At 34.6% G+C, this 20,248-nt stretch overlaps 3 protein-coding genes and 2 non-coding genes across 5 annotated transcripts; 3 read left to right on the top strand and 2 right to left on the bottom strand.

The window, feature by feature from the left end:
- The first annotated feature begins 173 nt into the window (after window positions 1-173).
- LOC132038671 (thioredoxin-like protein HCF164, chloroplastic) lies at window positions 174-3,818 on the top strand. The gene is made up of 4 exons (XM_059429358.1): window positions 174-456; window positions 1,329-1,544; window positions 3,255-3,358; window positions 3,491-3,818. Exons 1-4 carry the CDS (start codon window positions 259-261, stop codon window positions 3,771-3,773), a joined length of 801 nt encoding a protein of 266 aa, XP_059285341.1. The 5' UTR covers window positions 174-258; the 3' UTR covers window positions 3,774-3,818.
- Window positions 3,819-4,129: 311 nt separating this feature from the next.
- LOC132038669 (grpE protein homolog 2, mitochondrial-like) lies at window positions 4,130-10,229 on the bottom strand. The gene is made up of 6 exons (XM_059429357.1): window positions 9,951-10,229; window positions 8,500-8,665; window positions 8,215-8,405; window positions 7,942-8,109; window positions 4,655-4,783; window positions 4,130-4,479 (listed from the first exon to the last, which is right to left on the bottom strand). The coding sequence occupies exons 1-6, from the start codon at window positions 10,098-10,100 to the stop codon at window positions 4,399-4,401; spliced, it is 885 nt and encodes a 294-aa protein (XP_059285340.1). The 5' UTR covers window positions 10,101-10,229; the 3' UTR covers window positions 4,130-4,398.
- A 1,171-nt stretch (window positions 10,230-11,400) lies between these two features.
- On the top strand, window positions 11,401-11,471 carry TRNAG-GCC (transfer RNA glycine (anticodon GCC)). The gene has a single exon. It is a non-coding gene; the product is annotated as a tRNA-Gly (tRNA).
- Window positions 11,472-11,473: 2 nt separating this feature from the next.
- On the top strand, window positions 11,474-11,562 carry LOC132038810 (small nucleolar RNA snoR114). Its single transcript, XR_009410285.1, has one exon. It is a non-coding gene; the product is annotated as a small nucleolar RNA snoR114 (small nucleolar RNA).
- Window positions 11,563-12,021: 459 nt separating this feature from the next.
- On the bottom strand, window positions 12,022-14,894 carry LOC132037236 (upstream activation factor subunit UAF30). Its single transcript, XM_059427729.1, has 3 exons — window positions 14,750-14,894; window positions 13,575-13,768; window positions 12,022-12,479 (listed from the first exon to the last, which is right to left on the bottom strand). Exons 2-3 carry the CDS (start codon window positions 13,746-13,748, stop codon window positions 12,351-12,353), a joined length of 303 nt encoding a protein of 100 aa, XP_059283712.1. The 5' UTR covers window positions 13,749-13,768; window positions 14,750-14,894; the 3' UTR covers window positions 12,022-12,350.
- Window positions 14,895-20,248: the final 5,354 nt, after the last annotated feature.

The raw sequence follows: 20,248 nt of genomic DNA on the forward strand, positions 1-20,248 counted from the left end.
TAATAATAACAAAATTGTAAGATAAACAAAGCAAATGAAGTAGCAGTATCTTTTAAAAAATACCATTTTTTATTTTGACAAGTAATCCATTATAATTTGAAAGGAAAAACTTAAACGACGTCGTTTGGCATGGTCAACACAAGTAACACAAAAATCTACAAAAACAAGCATCTATGTCCACTAACTCAGAGTCTTTACATAACACAGCCAAGATTGTCCAAATTACAGAAGCAAAAAGGTAGTAGTTGTTGATTCACCATGGCTCGGGTAGCCTCTAGTCCCATTGGAATCCACAGGCCTATTCATTTTCGAACCCAACAAACTTTGCACTTTATGAAACCTTCCAATTATCAGCTGAAGAATATTCTCAAGTATCAAAGAATATACTGCCAACCCGACCCCAAAACAGGCGATTGTTGCCAACCAAACTCCGACCCATCTGAATATGCAGTAAAGGTTTAATCTTTTCACTTTCTTTATTGTTTTCATCAAACCCCTTAAGCTTTATTTGGATGTGTGAGTAGTGGACCAAAAGTTTGCAGTTTTGTCAAGTTAAAAATTATATCTTTTGTTTAGTGTGATTGAACAAGGAAGAAATTGAGCAACCCCTTTTATTAATGGACCTTTTTTAGGTCAAAAACTGTGTATTGAGGGCAGTGGCGGAACCATAATTTTTACTAACTGGATTCAAAATATAAAGACATAAACATACCAAGAAGCAAAGGGTATTTAATATCTACTATATATACGTAAAAAATCATTTTCACTTTGGATATACAGTATATAGCTACATAGACTGAAGGGGGGTGAGTTGAATACCTTTAGTCGAAAAATTATACTATGTATATATAAAATAATATTGTGTATAGAAGTAAAAGAATTACTTTCTATAGATATATATATTAATCTTGAGGGCCCTTAGCGAAGTTCCTGGCTTCGCCATTGCAGTTAGCTCCGCCCTTTTTGAGGGAAGCGTTTATGAATAGTGTTGTTAATTGACCACTAAAGGAAAGAAAAAGATTTGTTGATTTACTTATTACTTCATGAAAAGGAAAAAATAGTGTTAACGATTCACAACCATACCTGCTTATATGTGAAACTCTCATCTTTCTTAAAGTTTCCTGTATAATCTGCTGCGCAAAAAGAAATAACTCAAGTCCTTTCATATCAACTTTGCAGCGTTTGAGGTTTTGTTGGTGAGATGAAACATTTATATAGAAAGTAAAGCTACTAGTGCAATCTAATCTTCAAGTTGATATAGGTACATAAATTTGATGGCAATACTTTTGGTTAGGCTCTGATGGTTCAGATAAATGTCTGCTGTACAGGAGGAGTCGTCAACAGAGCCAAGTGTTGACACTGAGAGTAGTAAAGCTGAAGTCTCTGCTCCGTCTTCTGGTCCTGAATATCCAACCAGAGACTTTAATCGGCGGGTAGCACTAGTGTCTGTCCTTGCAGCACTTGGACTTTTCTCTTCGCAAAGACTAGATTTAGGTATTCCTTCTTTGAAGGATATCACGGCTGTAGCACTGCCGTATGAAGAGGTTAGTGTACAAGCATGACCATCGTTTCTTATGATAATTTTTTTGTTGTGTTCATATGTTGGTAGGACCTGTAGATTTATGTATTCTACCATTGGATGGACTTGCAATTGGTGTTTTTTCTCTTAAAGAGGCTATATAGGAGTATTTTGCTTTTGGTTTAATTTAGGGAAAAGGGCCAAAATTGCCCTTGTACTTTAAGCCGAGGGGTGTTTCCTCCGCTACTAGTTGACCTGTTTTTTGCTCCTGCCCTTTCAGCTAATAGAATATATAGAAAAGAAATTCAAAAACTCTTACAGAAAAGGGTAAAAGTGTTTTATCCGTATAGTTTAGTGCCAAAATTGCCACTAAACTATATGGAGAGAACACTTTTGCCCTTTCCCATATGATTTTTGAATTTTTTATTTTTTTAAGAATCCCTTAGCTGAAAGGGAAAAAATGCCACTTTTGGTAACGGCAGGGGCAAAAAACAGCCCAATTATTAACGGAGGGTAAAAGTGCCCCTCAGCATAAAGTACAGGGGCTATTTTGGCCCTTTTTCGCTTAATTTATAAGATATTGTTGAAGATTCTAGGAAGCTTATCACCAAATAAAGGTTATAGGTGATTTATTTGTGCCGATGGAAATGTTTTGCTTCACATAGACAGTTACAAGGCGATAATAATATGAAATACCCAATAACTCTCTACTGGTGCCCGTCTGAGTCAACTAGGGAAGGCACATATTAGATTTTGTGTTGAGAAACTCTGCAGATAGATAGTGGTTTCGTTAATGTGTCAGCAAGCTAATGATGAGAAAGAAAAATGATGGACATTGAGCTGGCCACGAGCTACCTTCTCTCGGATAAAATGATTTAATGTTTGATCCTAGAGTGAGAGACTGGATTTGATGAGATTCATAGTGCCCCAATGTTATCAGAAAAGTTTGTAGGTGGCCGATTAAGAGGGACATGAAGCTCACTTAACACTTTTTATATCAATTGAAATTCTGCAACTCCGGAAGCAAAGGACTATAGTCAGCTTCATACGCACTAGCCCTCGTTAAGCATTAACAGAAGTTCAGCTTTTTCTTTTTTGGATAAGTAAACAGAAGCTGTGATTCTTATGTACTAATATAAAGTGACAGAGCGGGAATCTAGTCGCTTTTGTACTAGCCATGAGAGAGTGCCCTCCAGCATGAGGTTTATGCATGATTTTATATACTAAATTAGAGCAAAAGTTAAGTCGGTCTTCTCAAGATTTTGTTTTTATGCTAAAGCAAATGTCGATAAGTACATAATTCAAATCAGATCAGAGGGATAATTAGTTCACACAGATAAACACAACTACAAGTTAACTAGATTGATAGTTATGACATAGCCTAGAGTACATCTCATGCTCCCACAATCATATGATTCATATCCTAACCCCCCAGTAATTGAATTGTCGGTCTTGTGATTTATTTTTGGAAGCTGGTACAATTGTTAGCTGATAACACTGAAGCTGTTTTCTCCTTTGCTTCATGATACTTAGTTGACAGTAATCTACTTCCGCATAATCAGATAACTATCAAACCCCTACCCTAACCAAATAAATGTAAGCTAACCGATAGTCTTTTTTATTATGTCCTTTAAGTCATAGATATGTACTTCATTATTGAGTCGTTTCAACTATAGTTTCTTTGTTATGGTTTCTGTTTCTATATTTGATCTAAATTTGATCTCTTCCCATGCAGGCTCTTAACAATGGAAAGCCTACTGTTGTAGAATTCTATGCAGATTGGTGTGAAGTTTGTCGAGAATTAGCTCCAGATGTCTATAAAGTTGAACAGCAGTACAAGTAAAACTTTTTTTGTTATTGATCACTGATAATCCGACCTTTCTTCCTATTACTATAATGGTATTATCTTTGAGTGAGATTTCCATTTTTTCAATATTAAGTTGACTAAGAAAGTCCATGCTGTTAATGCAGGGACCGTGTGAATTTTGTTATGTTGAATGTGGATAACACGAAGTGGGAACAAGAGCTTGATGAGTTTGGAGTTGAGGGTATTCCTCATTTTGCATTCCTGGATAAAAATGGAAATGAGGAAGGTAATGTTGTCGGCCGCCTTCCAAGACAGTATTTACTTGAGAATGTGGACGCCCTTGCACGAGGGGAAGAATCGATACCTTATGCTCGCGCTGTGGGACGATATACAAGTGCTGAAAATCGCAAGGTCCATCAAGTTTCTGATCCGAGAAGCCATGGTTAGAGCTCAGTCACACGGAGACATATTGCTGAAAGTGTCATTAGTTGTTTTGCATATGCAAAAGAGAAAAGGAGCAACAAAACCCACTTACTAGTTTGTAATTTTGGCATTATTTTTGTGCACCTCTTTGTATATAAGAATGTACGCGTTTACTGCACAATATCGTTGAGCAGCCAACTCACAGACAAAAATGCATCAAGTTGGATATCAAATGGTACCAACAAGCAGAAGCTGAAAGTGTTTCTCGTTATTTTCACCATAAGCTGAAAAATATTGCTCACTTCTTTCATTCGAAGATCCGATTTAGCAAGAACAGAAATCATCGGCCTCTTATGTGGAATAAGTTACATCCAAGTGTAAAGTTCAAACATACAACACTTGCGTATTGGTAAGGAAGTGGAGAGGGAAAGCGTTCCACCCGCAACAAGAATGCCTTGTGAATCAGAGACTTCTTATTGTTCCAATTTAACACAAACTCTAGATGAAGGGCAAAAAAACATTGAGTTTGTAACTTAACATCTGCACAATGAACACCTTCCCCGAAGGAGAATCTAGAGCTCAAATCGCCTAAGAGCAAAAATGTTCTGATTTTTAAACGTCGGTACAAATTTAGGTGTTGGTACTTTGATCAGTTCCCAGTACTCTCCACGGCTACTGTCACACCAACTTCAGCAGGCCGAATAATTCGGTCATGCAAGGTGTACCCTGGCTGCAAACAGAAAGAGCAAGTAAATTGTCAGCTGCTCATTTGATTTCCAATGAGAGAGATTTCCACAATCTTTTGAGATGTGTAAAGACAACAAATGCTTTTAAGATGTTGCTACAGTACTATGCAAGAGAACAATCAAATTACTTGTAATTGAGAAGAAAATACTAAACAATACCTTAAGACAAACAGCAATCACTCCGGGAGCCTTTTCAGGATCGGGTACTTGAAATACTGCATTATGCTTATTTGGATCAAATTCTTCATTTGTAGGATCAAATTTTTCAACACCAAATTTTTTGAATACCTGAAAAGACAAAAGAAGCAACTTAGATCTAAAGGAGAACCTACATGCGGAAAGGATTAAAGATCCATCACATAGTGCAAAAGCAATAATAACATTGAGCATCTATAATACCCGCTGGACCTCAACAAGTAGTGTAAAAACACTATTGAAGTTTGAAATAGGACAAAAGTACTCTAGGCAGATGGTCAATGGACAAAGTGTGGAAGCTAACGGCTACTATCATTTCCCAGAGGTATGCATGTTCCTAATTAATTACAACTTCAATGTGAAACTGGAGAAACTAGCGAGCCTGCATCTGTGATTTTTCAATGTCCAAGATATTTTTCTTGCAGCTCCCGCAGCTGCATGTGAATATTGCGAACCTGTTTTCTGCATCTTATGTTTATTTCAGAAGCCAGTTGTGGCATTCGCTTGAAGAAAATCTAAAGCAATAGCTTCCTTTGCCAAAATTTATTGGATATTACTCAGCCTAAGTGGGTATTAGGGAATTAGCTAGCTTAATTTCATGAATATAGTGGCTGACTGACATGATCACCATGCCCCATTCAAACCTTAGTTGGGGGATATGGATTCACATAACACTTAAGTAGCTTAAGAATACATACTTTGTGTCATTTTCACTGACCTACTTTCTATCTTAGTGCGGCTCAAAAAGCTGGCCTCTTTTTCAAGCTGGGAAATCTTGTTGCCCTCCAGCAATTTTAACTAATACTCCCTCCATTTTAATTTGTTTGTCTGGTTCTAACTTGGCAAGGAGTTTAAGAAAGTAAAGAAGACTTTTGAAACTTGTGGTTGTCAACTAAAGATATGTGAAATGTACCAAAATGCCCTTTAATCTTGCGGTCTTAAACATGCCATGTGGAGAGTTGGAATTAAAGAGTTGCCAAAAACAGACATTCTTTTTTAAACGGACTAAAAAGGAAAGTAAGACAAACAAATTGAAACGGAAGGAGCAGCTCCTAATATTATTTTATATTACTTCATTTGTCCCATTTATAATACATATTTATCTATATGGAGAGTCAAATAATCCTTCTTTGAGTATGATTTCTCCGAACAACAACAACATACTCAGTGTATTCCCACGAGTGAGGTCTGGGGAGGGTAGGATGTACGCAGACCTTACCCCTACCTTTGTGGGGTCGGGAGGCTGTTTCCGGTAGACCCTCGGCTCTCCGAACATAATCAAAATATTTTTATAGATGGAAATTTAATTCCAAGAACAATAGTTGTTGTCCTACAGCTTTCCCAACATAAAGGGGAGTTCTTGTTAAGTGAGTCGCTAGCGCTCACAACAAAAATTAGATACTTTGCCCTCGTGCTCCAAAATCCATCCACTCTTACTGGAATAAAGACAAAGTATCAAAGTAGCTATGTCTTATCATATTTTGACCTACTTTTCACTTATGAACTTCTTTCGACACCCTACAAAACTTGACTTACTAATGTACACATATTTTACCCTAATAAAAGTCAACAAACCAATAGAATACAAGACGATGTTCCATAGTGCATGCTATTTACAGAAAGATTTTGTGTTAAACTGATGAAACTAGTGACAATAACAGTTACAACTACTGAGAAGCACTCAAGAGTAAGGTTCTCATGATAGTAGAAGTTAAACAAAACAAACACATTGCAATCTTAACAGCCATGAGAAGAATTAAGGTGAAGTGAGATTAAACAATGTGAAATGCGATAGAAGTGCCTTGTGATAGGAAGATACTACATTAAAAAATAGAGATATCTAGGCTTAATTTTCGAGGAGAATGAAATGATAAGTGAAGATGAACACATCGAATTAAATTAAAATAGATGAAACAGTGAAATGTGATAGAAGTGCCTTGTGATAGGAAGATACTAATACTAACAAAATAAAAGGCAAAAGGTAAACCTACTTGTAAGAACAACAATATCATATGGAAGTGAATGTCAGAGAAATGGGGATGTTAATAATGATATGCAGTGATACGAAATTGGATGCAAGACTAGTATGAATGTCTGATAACTCAACAGAGGGTGCAAGTGGCAACATGGAGGAAAACATAAGTGAATGTCGTCCAAGATGGTTTGACCCCGTCTTAAGTACGCTTTAATATGCAGCTTAAATATGTGCAACAATATGATTATTGAAAGCGATAAAAGGAAAGGATGTAGACCTATAAATATGATCTCTCAAATTAATGCGGATATAGGAAATAACGAATATCCAATGGAAGCAAACAGCGCACGCTGTTCAATCTCGTTAGAACTCAGACAGTTTTTTTTTTTTTTTGCAAAAGAACTCTAGTTGGGATTAGGACTTCGTTCCACTCTTATTAGAGATGAATATTCGTGTAGGGATAAGTGCGAGATTAAAAGAACGCTTACTTGATTGATTTAGCTTTTTATTCATTTATTTTTTTATTTTATTTTTTTGATGACATGGGAACCCGCAGCCGCTACCCTTCGGGTGCGCACAGGGTAAACCCAGCTCCTGTGCAATTGCTCGCAAACCACACGGGAGAGGTAACCCGCAAGGGTGGCTCAGTTGGTTGAGCATGGGGTTTTCATAATGGAGGTCTCGGGTTCGAAACCCCTTGCCTACGACAGCAGGGGATTGTAGTTTATCTTTGATAAGGTACTTGTAGCCTGTAGTTGATAAGCTTCCTTTTTCTTTAAGCAACACAAACTAGTTGGAATTAATACTTAATTATTGCTATACTCGAATTATGTTTGATATTTTTCAGAAGTCATTTATTTTGTGTAGGGATTTAAGAAATCTATAATTGATTGATTTTGTTTTTATTCTCCCAACAAATCAAAAGGGTCAACCATTAGGAGACATTCGTTTGTTTATTTATTTCACATAGAGTACTAATGATTAATTTCTAATTATTTCGAACGATTTTGAAAGACAAAACAAATTTACTAATAAAGTGACTCTTCTATCCTTGAAAGTGCAGAAACTTTTGCTCTGCCTGCTCTTACACTTCATAATCAATCAAAGAGAAAACATGATAACGCAATTTAGTTCTCAAGTTCAATTCCCCTCCCTCTTTTTACCCAAGGAAGCACAGACGAGTGGAAGTGCTATACTTGCTTTCCATAATCCACGGAAAAAAACAAAAAAAAGAGGATAGATCAACAATACAATATATATATGGGTAAGAGTGTACCTCCGAGAGCTGTTTATCAGTCATTTCAACACCTTCCAGAAGTGTCTTCAGAAGTGGCACGGCACCAGATGTGTCCTTAGATACATCAATTTTGGAAAAGCTCTCTTTTACAACAGAAGAAGCCCTGCTCAGATTATCAGAAACATCTAGAAGGGCTTTCACAAAATTCTGCAGCATTATTAATACAAAAGATGAGAAAAATAGAAGTGCAACTTAGACTACCGAAAAATTAATCGTGCCTGTCTAGCATAGCATGTGCTTATAAATACTAACCTGAATGGCAAACTTCTTGGTATTTTCTGCTTCTCGTCTAGTTCTCTCCATGACATTCTCCATCTCTGCATAAGTCCGAAGAACCTTATCCTGCATTTTCTGAAACTCCTCATGTTTCATCTTTAGGAGTTCTTCCTTCTCAACTACAAGTTTCACCAAGTCATCCCTAGAAAGGTCCTCCACCTCTAAATCTGAATCAGAACGACAAAAAAAAAACGTTTTGTTTAGTACATCTTATACTTGTAACATTCTCAGTCATGTTAAACTGGGAAGCCATATCGCTACCTGATTCATCCTTGTCCTCTTGAGTGTGAGAATCAGCAGAAGCTGAAGTTTTCTCTGCTCCGTTTCCTCCTTCACATTGGGACTGAGATGTTTCTTTTTCATCAGGTTGGGATGCAGAGGATGAGAATCCAAACCGTTGCAAGGCGGATTCAGGTACTAGAGACACCTATCCCAAAAACACAGTCAGCAGAATCAGCAATATTTAGGGAAAAAACATTAGAGATTCAATGTGATAAGAAGTAAGCGGATACAAGCTCGAGAGGAGGCTGCAATGTTTGATACAAACCCATGCAGTGGTAGGCTTAGCGGGAAAGGGAGAGAGTGGAGTTAGATATATGTATATTAAATCACTGCCCATAAATCCTTTTATAAGACGAGCATATTATCATTGTTTCTTCCCAAGCTTGACTGCTTACAATGAAATGAAGCAATTAGGAATCTTTTTGTTTTTTGGATATTACGAATCATTTTTCCCTGTATAAAAGTCTTGTCCTGCCTTTTCAATTCATTTGTGACAAAAAAAACCAACAAAAACAACTACATACTGTAAATGCCAAGGAAAAATGGTTATATCTACTCCCTTTTTAAAGTAAGCAAATTGTAGCTTCTTTCCTCCTACTATTTTTTTAAGAAGAAATAGTAGATTTCATTACTGGCATCAAGTATATGCATAAATTATAGTAAAAGTTATGTAAGCAAAATACTCTGTTAGCTTCTTTACATCTTATTCCTACTACACTAATTTTGAGAGTTCCCAATGTTGCTATTGAATCAAAGATAACTCAAGTCCAAAGCTTCCCAAGATTAAAATTTCAGCAGCAACCCATTAAAAAACACAGACTTTAATAGAGAAAACGAAAGTCAAAAGTAACATCATGTTAAGCCTGCTGTACAAGTAGATTACAATTTCCGCTTAAACCCCAGCAAACCCTAATTCAATAATCCAGCACAAACTTTAACAGAGAAAACTGAAGTTAAAGGTAAAACCAAGTTGTAAGTAAATTACAATTTCCACTAAAACCCCAGCAAAACCCTAACTCATTAATCAACAAAAAGGGGAAGGAATTGAAAGAGCATTCAGCACAAAGATTGAACCTTTTTCTTTAGCAAACCATTAAAAGTAATGACTTTAATAGAGAAAACTGAAAAGTTAAAAGTAACATCAAGTTAATACTGCTGTACAAGTAAATTACAATTTCCACTAAAACCCCAGCAAAACCCTAACTCATTAATCCACAAAAAGGGAAAAGAACTCAAAGAATATTGGGGTGGCACAAAGATCAAAACTTTTCTTTAGCAAACCATGCTAAAGCACAAACTTTAACAGAAAAAACTGAATTTAAAAGTACCATCAAGTTAAGCCTGCTATACAGATAAATTACAATTTCCCCTTAAACCCTAGCAAAACCCTAATTCAATAACAATCCACAAAAAAGGGCACAAAGATTAACCTTTTCTTTTATATGAGGAATTGAGTGAAATTGAGATGAAATTATGGGAACATGGTGCTGTTGATTTTGCCTATAATAGAGAAGCAACGAATTGCGGCACTGTGTCAACAAATTTCTTGATAAACGAGATGAGATTCTACTCAACGACATATCTGATATTAGGGTTTTGCTAATATGGATTGCAAAAAAAAGAAGAAAAATGGAATTGGAATGGCGGTGGGATAATGAAACAGAGAAAGGGTTTTAGGAGTAGAGAGAGAAGAAAGAGGGCTGTACTTGGAGTTGGAAAAGGAAAAAGAAAATTTTATTTCTAACACCAAAATTAAATTAAAAAAATAATTTTTCACTTATATTATCAAGCAAAAAGAAAAACAAATAAAAAAAAGGGACTCAAAGCTGAAGATCTTTTAATTTTGGTTTCTTTGTATTGCGATTCCATTAAATTTAAATTCGTGCTGAAAATCCCAAGTTGGTAGTAAAGCACTTCGACTAATTTCATATCATGGTTAGAACATAAGACCTCTTATTTTATATGGCTCGAATTCATGAGCAAGTACGAGAAATGCACCCTATATTCTTAAAAGTAAGAAACATTATGAAAAATCTTGAGCAATATATTGTAATCAATGTACTATCTTATAAATCATTTTCGTATTTTTTTAAAAAAATATGATGAAATGTTTTTCCTTGAAGCCTATTGGAAACAATTTTTCTACCTCTACGAGGTAGGAATAAGGTTTAGATACATTTTACTCTCTCCGGACTTCACCTGTGGGTTATGTTGTTGTTTGTACTAATAAATTTTAATCATGCCTTGATCCACTTTTTATATGAGTACTTTATCAAGCTTTAATTATGCACTTTAATTTAAATCGAAGATCTTAGATATCCTTGATAACCATATATATGTGGTGCTCTAAGGAATAGGATTTGAAAATTGGTAATACTTTTTTTTGGAAAGCTATTACTATAAAGAAGACGCTAGAACTGAAAGGTAATTTTATAGTTCTTCAAATAATATTTCAAAAACGCATTCTCCTTTTCATTTCATACACTATTAGGATGGTATTTGTTTATAAATTAGGAAAGGACAGCAAGTATGTTGATGATTAGAAAGGGATGAAGAGGTAAGAACTTAGGATTGGGGATTGCAATTTACAAGTGGATGACAAGGTAAGGTAATACTATATGTTCACGCACTCCTGTTATAAATAGCTTGCTTCAACAAATAATATTGAAAAATTATTTTGTTTTATAATCTAATCAATCAGTTCAACATCAACTTTATAATAGAGAATTTAAAGTTTGAAAAAGAGGTCTAAAGGGCATTCAAGTGAAATAATAATTTTCACTCAATTGCAACTTCAAATAATATTTTTTTCCTTCAAATATCAACCAAATCATGTCTAAACTAGGACTTATAGCAATTGTACATAGCAAAACACAACAAGCACCAGTGGTCTAGTGGTAGAATAGTACCCTGCCACGGTACAGACCCGGGTTCGATTCCCGGCTGGTGCATTGAGCTGTGATGAATATATGCGCATCAAGCAGTGATTAGGGTCGCCGCACTAGTCTGATTCCAAGACGAGACAAAAGCGCATCTGAGCTCTTCCAATTTTTTATTTTTTTTTCCTTCTTTTGTTTACTTTTTTTTTTTTTTATTTCTGTGTAACATACATAATTAGTTCATATTTGCATCTAAGCATAGTTTTCAATTTGGGTTATAAGTCCTCAATCGTAGATAGTCCATGTGTATAAGTACGATATGGTGTAAATGTCAGATGCGAGTAAGTATTTATCATTTTTTTTCTTTCACGAGGAAGACCCTCTAGAAGTTCCAAATATATGTGCGCTCTTACTTTATCAATCAAAGAGCTTAAAGTCTCTGCTTATAACTTCGCATATCGGTTCTTCTTTTGGGATATTTTGTTAAAGGAGAAGTTAGGACGTTGAAATTCTAATATGCACAGTGCACATTTATAATTCTCCAAATTAAATTCCAAAAAGAACTGACTCTGTTTTCAGTTCCATACAGTTCTTTCAGATGGGGTTGCTTACAAACTCGAGTAGCAACAAGTACAGTACACTTCATAAAATAAATAAAAACATAACTATAGCAAAGTGTAGCAGTTTCCAGAATACGACAGTAATGTGTGGCATGTAGCTTAACTATCAATATAGCAGAATCTTTCCAAGAGTAAAGTTTGCATAGCCAAAGTAAATCAAATCTCTCTCCGATAAAGACAGGCTCAGTCCTAATATAAAGTTCATCAAAGAAGCCTGGCTAACTCATAACTGTAAGGAAAGTATACATAATCTAAGTCTCCATAAAATCCATGGAGTCTAGTATAAGGTCGAGGATTAAGTTACGAAAATTAAACATTACAAGAAACTCGATCATCTTGGCTGCTTAGGAAAGTGCAGCTTGATCAGTGTTGGTAGTTCAGTCAGCTCAACCTTGGGCTTACCCAACAAGATACTCTTCAACTTTTCATCGCAATTAACTAAGTTCTTGTTGGTTGGATCCTAAAAGCAAAACATCACATAGAAGTCATGATAAAGCTAAAAACATTTGCAGTTAAAAACTGATAAAAGTGTAATATTTGAAGTACGGAAACAGGAGAAGTATCTATAATAGCTTGTCACTGCCCTATTAGAAATGCGTATATCATATGACCATGTTGGTTTGGCATGCAGGCAACTGAAGGACCACAACCACAGCCAAAGAATAAAATCATCTAAAACTAAATTGGAAGTGGAAATTATGCAAAAACATGAGACAGACTGAGTGAACGAGAAATCGTCGAGATTTTCTTTACACATCGGGGAAAAATTGCTTGATAAAAGGAATAGTTTTAATGATGTGAGAAATAGAGAAATATTATAGATATAACATGCACAGAAGTGATCAAAGAGTTCACCTAGTTATCTATACATGTTTGTGTCACCTCCACAGTCCAGAGTACACATAGTTTAGCAATGTTTGTTTACAGATGCAGGGAAAAACCATAGGTCTAGTGTTGATTGCTTAGGTAAACTTTAAACAGCCTCCTGGTTCTACACTAGACTTTAGTGCTATGCAAGCATTTCTCACTATATTTAAGATCAAATTTCAGAACATCATTTGCATGAAAACCACGCTAAAGATCAATCAAGCAGTTTCTAAACGAGAACCATTTGCTAATACAAGAAACTATTTCCTCCTCCTAAAATCATATGGCAATTTTTCTACTTCGAGATGTGTCACATCATTTTATTTAAATTTACTACTTTCAAGGATTCAAATTTTTTACACCAATCAAATCTTTAAACTTTGATCCAATGATTTCTCTAATAAAACCAACTTTTCAACAATTACGTTAATAAGTCAAATACTGCAATATAAAATGGGACGGAAGCACCACCAACCATGATATCCCCCCTTTTCAAGTGTATCCTTGTTTATTTATTGATGTGGCTTAATAAATTGGGGGTTTAAATGGGAAAAAGGAAAAAGAAAAGTATTTATGGAAGGCCACACAGTTGAAGACATCTCCAATATTAAAGAGGTTGTCTTTGAAATGGAGTAAATATGGATATTCTGCAACCAAAAACCACAACACAAAGGCAAATATAAGTTACCTGGAGATTGTTTTCCTTGATGTAAGACCACACACGCTTAAAACAACCCAAGCGGGAGGTCTGTGACTGACCCATGAAATCTCTAAGTGTTGAAGGGAGATTTACCAGGTCAATCAAATTAGCTAATTTCTTTGGGTTGTCTGCCATAACCTTTTTCATCCGCTGTGGCAGCATCTTGTTAGCTTCTCGTTTCACTGCAAAGAGAAAGAAATCTTCCAATTAGATAATTCTCGTCCGCTCTGAATATCAAAAGATTCTTGCTTTCCTCCAACACAATAAACTGAGTACAACCGGGCAGGGCTACAAGCCTAAAGAACGAAATAACTAGAAAGGTTGTTAGAGTCACCCTCTTCTAAAAAGATCATCTACAACGCTATTCGTTTTAAAATTGTAGAAATATAACTTGTTCCTCTTATCGCTAATATTACTGCAACAACAACAACAACATACAAGTGTAATCCCACAAGTGGGGTCTAGGGAGGGTATAGTGTATGCAGACCTTACCCCTACCTCGTGGAGAACCCTCAGCTCAAGTAAAGCATATCATTGTTGCTAATGTTACTACGTATCTTTTTTATTTCATTCCAGGAAAAAAAAAATAGTTTTGACTTCATATTTTCATCTTTGAAATACTAATATCATTGAAGTAAGAAAGAAGAGAAATATTTGAGGTTTGGCAGAACCCAAATGTATTTAAAAATTTACTTAATATGTAAATCAATAGGCTTTTTTTTTTTTTTAGAATTTAAAACTCATAAACTCAAAATTTTAGCTCCGTCTTTGACTAATCAAGGACAAAAGAAACGGCAAGAGCATTCATACTCAGACCAAAGAAAGGTTTCAATTTTCAGGTATTTAGAAAAGCAAAACCAAAATTTTACTTAGAACTTCGGTTAGAGAGCTTATAAATGAAATGCATAAGCATAACTAAACGCTAAAATACGTAAGAGGCATTTCATCAAACACATTGAGTTAAAACAAAATGTACTCTAAAATGGTACGTAGGAGGCATTTTTTCCAGTTAGAGAGCTCATAAATGAAATGCATAAGCATAATTGAACACTAAAATATTTAAGAGGCATTTCATCAAACAATTGGAGTGCAAAGTAGAAAAATGAGACAAGTTAGTGTTTAAGAGGTAAAATAGACATTAAAAGGGAGAAAAGGCCACAAACCTCGTCTCTGCTTGCGAATTTGTGAGATTGTAGGAATGAAATTTGTGAACTAAGAATTGATGCTCGTTGTTTCTGCGAATTCTTTTTTGCGCTCCTCTTTATTTCCTTTGCGAGGGGTTTGGCCGTATAACTAGGAAGAATAAACTTGCGGGTGACAATTAGAAACGGTGACGGTCAAATTTATCTTAAAAATATGATTAAATTAAATTGGGACTCAATTATAATTTTTAAAACATTTTAATCTTTTATAAAATATAAAAAACCTCAACTTAATCTCAAAAAAATCACCAGCTCCCTTCTCCTCCTCCCACCCCTACCCTCGCCCCATACCCCCCCCCTCCCCCCACCCCACACCCCTCCCCCGCAACAAATTTTTTATTTTTTATTTTTTTCTTAAAAACATTTTGATTTTTTTTTAACAGCCCTCACTCTTCCTCCTCCCACCCCTCAAACCCCCACCCCCAAAAAAAATTATTTTTTAAAAAAAAGTTTATAAAAGTTTTTCTTTTTGTTTTTTTGCACCCACCACCCTTCCAAAAAAAAATTATTTTAAAAAAAAAAAGTTTTGCAAAGTTTTTGTTTTTGTTTTTTCCACCCTCCGACCAAAAAAATGATTTTTCTTGAAAAGAAGTTTTGAATTTTTTTATTGGTTTCTTACTTCCCCACCCATCCCAAAAAATAATAATTTTGTTTTAAAAAAAAGTTTTTATTTTTGGTTTTTTGAACCCTCCACCCACTCCAAAAAAAAAATCTTGAAAGGAAGTTTTGATTATTATTTTTTTGGGTTTAGGAAAAGTTTGGATAAAATCCAGATTGTTGTTGTTGTGTGTTTGTAGTGAAATAGATGGTTTTTCTATTGTTGTCCTAGTATGGTTCAGGGTTTAGGAAAATATATCCAACAGATAGTTTTTTTGTTCTTGTCCTGATATTTATCTGGTTCTGTCTGTAGAAGATAACCAACATATTTGTTGTTGTTGCAACAAGTTCTACACTTTTTGCAACAAGTAGACAATCTGTTGCAACGACTCACTAATCTGTTGAACATAACTTTAGTTATTTGCTTCTGTTTGTAGAAGATATCCAACAGATTTGTAGTTGTTGCAACAAGCCCTACATTTGTTGCAACAAGTAGACAATCTGTTTCAACAAGTACAAATCTGTTGGACATAGCTTAAGTTATTTGGTTCTGTTTGTAGAAGATATCTAACAGATTTGTAGTTATTGCAATAAGTTCTACACTTGTTGCAACAAGTTCTACACTTGTTGCAACAAGTAGACAATCTATTTATGAATCAGCAAATGTTGAGGAAAGATATAGTCAAATTGACAGCCAAACTGACAATCAATCCTCAGAAAGAGATGAAGAACAGAGCCAAGAAGCAGTAGATACAAATGAAGAACTAGAAGATGAAGAAACTAATGTTTAGAAGGCAGTTGCTGAATAAATTATTACTTAAATTGTGGTATTTGGAGCCAAGGTGGTTGTTTAATAAATCCTGTTTTTTTTTTTTTTTGTCCTTTATATTATTTGTGAATGATGTTTATGAACTTATTTATTTTGATTAGTTATGATATTTGGAGCCAAGGTGGCTGTTGAACAATTTCTGTTTATGAACTTATTTATTTTCCTTACTAATTCTTGCAACAGATGCATACAGTTTTTTGAAGAAGTTGCAACAAGTTACTAATTTATTTCAACAAGTTACTAATCTATTTCAACAAGTTACTAATCTTTTTAAACAAGTTACTTAGTTGTTGCAACAAATTACTCACCTTGTTGAAAAAAATCAAACAATTGCTTAAATTATTGCAAAAGCTAAAAAACATGTCGCAACAGATGAGTTAATTGTTGCAACAGATCATACATTTGTTGAAGAAGTTGCAACAAGTTACTAATCTGTTTCAATAGATGGATCAGATGTTTAAGCAAGTTGCGTAATTGTTGCAATAGATTAATTACCTTGTTTGAATTATTGCAACAACTTACTCATATGTTGCAGCAGGTATCTCATATGTTGCAACAACTTACTCAGATGTTGCAGCATGTATCTCATATGTTGCAACAACTCCTCCATTGTTGCAACATATTCACGAGATTGATCACATTGAACTCCTTTGTTTATACTAAATAACATTGAATTCATTTTTTTATGACTAAATATGGTTGAATTAAGTACTTCACGTCAAATCACTCTAATGATCACTCGATTTAGGAAGAATACACTTCGAATTGCCCATCTAATTCATGAAATTACTATCTAATCCATTAAGGATGTTAGTAGGTATATATATATATATATATAAAGGGGTTATAGTTTGTTTCAATAGAAATAAAGACAGCAAAAGTATGTGATTTTTTACTAATATGTTAAACAATCCTACTCGGTACTCCCTCACCCCTTGATTCCTCTTATCATGTAAGTGTAGTTTTGATTTTCTGCCTATTCTCCCAGTTTTATAATTTTTTTTTTTTTTTTTTTTTTTTACTGTTGAGTTATGAATCTTATTACACTGTTCATCTCTTTCTCTTAATCTTGATTCTTAATATCTTTCTTCTTTAACCACACCCTGGCTACCATGACCAACATAGTCCCTTATCATTTGGACATTAAAACGGTCTTCCAAACACCTAGGAATTTACAGGCTAATCCATCGAATATATTAAGAAATTAAGAGAATAACCATATACTAAGAGTAATAGATTCATAAGAAAAGTAAATAATTACTAAAACATTATTCACATAACATAAAATAATTTACATAGTAGGGAGATTAGTACGTAAAATATAGGTAAGACTTACATGACTTGAAGTCGGAGAGAGGTTTCCCTTTCGGAACCCGAAAACTATTTCACACTAAGAGAAAATTACTGGAAGTCCTAAACTATTTTACGGGGAGTTATATTACAAAGGTTGAAAAAAGGTAGGACATTTATGAAAGGGAAAGGGAATATGGAGAAAGGTGGTCGATGTTTTTTTTTTTTTTTTTTCTTGAACTTGTGCTCTTGGTTAATGATCGATGATCTGCTCGTCTTCAAACACTGCTATTTATAGGAGTTGGCGGACGTCAATCTATGACTTCAAATTTGTGAAGAATCTTTTTGGAGTTCAGCGGGTACTTTTGGGCCCATCGTCACGTGAAACTTTTCAAAAGATACTTTATAATTTTGTCCGTTCTTGAGTCGTCCATTTCTAGATAAAACTTCTACTTTATTAAAGCTACTTTAATAAAGTCTAGTCTATTTTTTAAAACGTCCTTTCAATTTTCCCAAAGTCTTCTTTTCTACGATATTGTTTCTGCAGTCTTCGTTTCTTCAATGTAATTGTCTCATCTTGAAATATAACCTTTCCACATGTCATTGTCTCATATTTATTGTTTTCATCTTCCTTCTGAACCATGCTTACCAAATGTCTTTTTCAATTCTTTTTCTTGCCAAATGTCTCTTTCACTTCTTTTTCCTGAAATGTTTCCTTTCTTTTGATTTTGTCTTCTAGCTAATGTCTTCACGTAGTTGTTAGGCTCTATTATTTCTTTCATTATACGATCTAAGTGTCTAAATTGTGTAGAGCAATTGAGTCAAAGCTCATGCCTGAGTCTACATCATTTGGATCTTGCGAGTCTTGGAATGCACTGTCTTGGAAATTAATATCATCTCCTTCAAAATCTGAATTATGGACCGGTGACATCCCTTGTCTTGGAGATAATTCTGGACTATAATTTTTTACTATATGTTTATCTTGTTCCTTTGTCTGAAAGAATTTTTCTAGTGTCTCTTTTACTATATTTTCTATTTTTTTCATTTTTCTTCTTTTTTTTGCAAGTGTGCTTTTCTTTGTAGAAGTCGCCCCTTGCGTAAGTGTCTTTGGTAATCTTCGTCTGGTTTGGAGAGATGAACATCCCTCATCTTCACTTTTTGGCAAAGTGACAGCCATCAACGGATTTGATAAGTCTTTACCGGCTACCGTTTGAACCGGACTAGCTGTATCCTTACCCGATACAATGGTCTAATTGCATTCATTGGGGAATGCACACCGTCTCATCCATTTTTATCGAGATGGAGAACTCGAGATCGCGCCAATTCGAACTTTTACTTGCTTGTAGTCTTTGTTCTAATGTCTTCACTTGGTCCAAGAGTTTCATTTTTTTCTTGAATCAAAGTCTCTTTTTCTTTGATTTAACCTTTTGACTACATCGGTCATGGTAGAACAATGGTCACAAAAGATTATTTTGTCGTATCTTTTTGGACGTTGTCTTGGGGGATTTTGTCCGGTTTTGTCCGAGGGCCGGAGAGATATAGTAGTTTGGACCCAATACTCCCCTAGCATAGTCTAATGCTTGGTGAAATTATTAAATCCTTTGAAAAGAGGTTTTCGTATGTCTTTTATAGAGTCTAAAACTTCTATCCAGGTTTGAAAAATGCCATTAGTTTTACCGTGGACTACAACATAAAATTTAAATTTTTTGTCTAGATTTCGGTCTGTAAAATATTGACAAAGTGCATTTATAGTGGCTACGAAATGACTAGCGTCTTTTCTATTATGCGAAATCCATAAATTATCCACTAAGCATCTTTGTTGTCTATCTATTACATATTCTGGTAATACTTTAAAAGTCCAATTTGATGGTTGGTAAGCTACTAAGTTATTGGCTCGAATTGTATTCTTTCCATAGTATTCTTTTCTAATAAAGATGTAGGTCTAAAATGAAGGTTACCTAATACGTAAATCCGTATGTGTCTTGGGTTGAGTCTATGCCTTTCCCCTTGTCTGTCGTCCGAGAACCGGAAGGTCTCATGTTTGTTCAAATAAAAAATTAGTTAGCGATAATCGTTAATCTACTTAATTGGTCCTTTAAATTATTATCCTTTCCTTTTATATGCTCAAATTTTAAATTATAAATTGAAATGGTATCTAAAAATTTAACCATCGCCTTCTACTACTATTCTTGTCATTTATCTTTTGGTAGAATTTAACTATAGCTTCACGATGTTCGACTAGTATTTCGGTTTATTTAGAATATATAGTCTAAAACTATTTAATCCATATATTACGGCTAAAATTTACGCATCTATACTACTCATATTTCCTTTTTCTTTATACTTACCACTTTGATAAGCACATATTTTTTCTTCATTCTTATTACTATATTTATTGGGTTTTGCTTTTAGTACTGCTCCCCATCCTTCAAAACTACCGTCTGTTTCTATAATTAGATAGTCTGTTTCTAGAGGCATGTTTAAATCGGGAATGTGTTTTATTTTTTCTTTTATTTTTTGTACTAATTTAATGTCTTCAGTATTAAAGTGTTTTTGACCATTAGATCCAGTTTTTGAATATAATGGCCCTGCTATTTTTCCTAAATCTTTTATAAAATTTCTAGCGTAATTGACTATTCCTAGGAATTTTTGTAAGTCTTTAACATTATCTAACTTATCTAGCATTTCTAAAGCTTTTTTGGCTATATGAGGTTGTAACTTAATTTTACCTTCTCCTAGTACTA

Source organism: Lycium ferocissimum, chromosome 11 (genome assembly GCF_029784015.1).
Source record: "Lycium ferocissimum isolate CSIRO_LF1 chromosome 11, AGI_CSIRO_Lferr_CH_V1, whole genome shotgun sequence".
Classification (NCBI taxonomy): domain Eukaryota; kingdom Viridiplantae; phylum Streptophyta; class Magnoliopsida; order Solanales; family Solanaceae; genus Lycium; species Lycium ferocissimum.

Excerpts from the sequence above, each read along its gene's own strand:
- LOC132038671 (XM_059429358.1), top strand. The coding sequence starts at position 259 with ATGGCTCGGGTAGCCTCTAGTCCCATTGGAATCCACAGGCCTATTCAT. Across the intron at positions 1,545-3,254 it reads TAGCACTGCCGTATGAAGAG|GCTCTTAACAATGGAAAGCC; the intron begins GTTAGTGTACAA and ends CTTCCCATGCAG. Across the intron at positions 3,359-3,490 it reads AAAGTTGAACAGCAGTACAA|GGACCGTGTGAATTTTGTTA; the intron begins GTAAAACTTTTT and ends CTGTTAATGCAG.
- LOC132038669 (XM_059429357.1), bottom strand. The coding sequence starts at position 10,100 with ATGTCGTTGAGTAGAATCTCATCTCGTTTATCAAGAAATTTGTTGACA. Across the intron at positions 8,666-9,950 it reads TTCCTCATATAAAAGAAAAG|GTGTCTCTAGTACCTGAATC; the intron begins GTTAATCTTTGT and ends TTTTTGGGATAG. Across the intron at positions 4,480-4,654 it reads TGATTGCTGTTTGTCTTAAG|CCAGGGTACACCTTGCATGA; the intron begins GTATTGTTTAGT and ends TTCTGTTTGCAG.
- LOC132037236 (XM_059427729.1), bottom strand. The coding sequence starts at position 13,748 with ATGCTGCCACAGCGGATGAAAAAGGTTATGGCAGACAACCCAAAGAAA. Across the intron at positions 12,480-13,574 it reads TCAAGGAAAACAATCTCCAG|GATCCAACCAACAAGAACTT; the intron begins GTAACTTATATT and ends TTTTGCTTTTAG.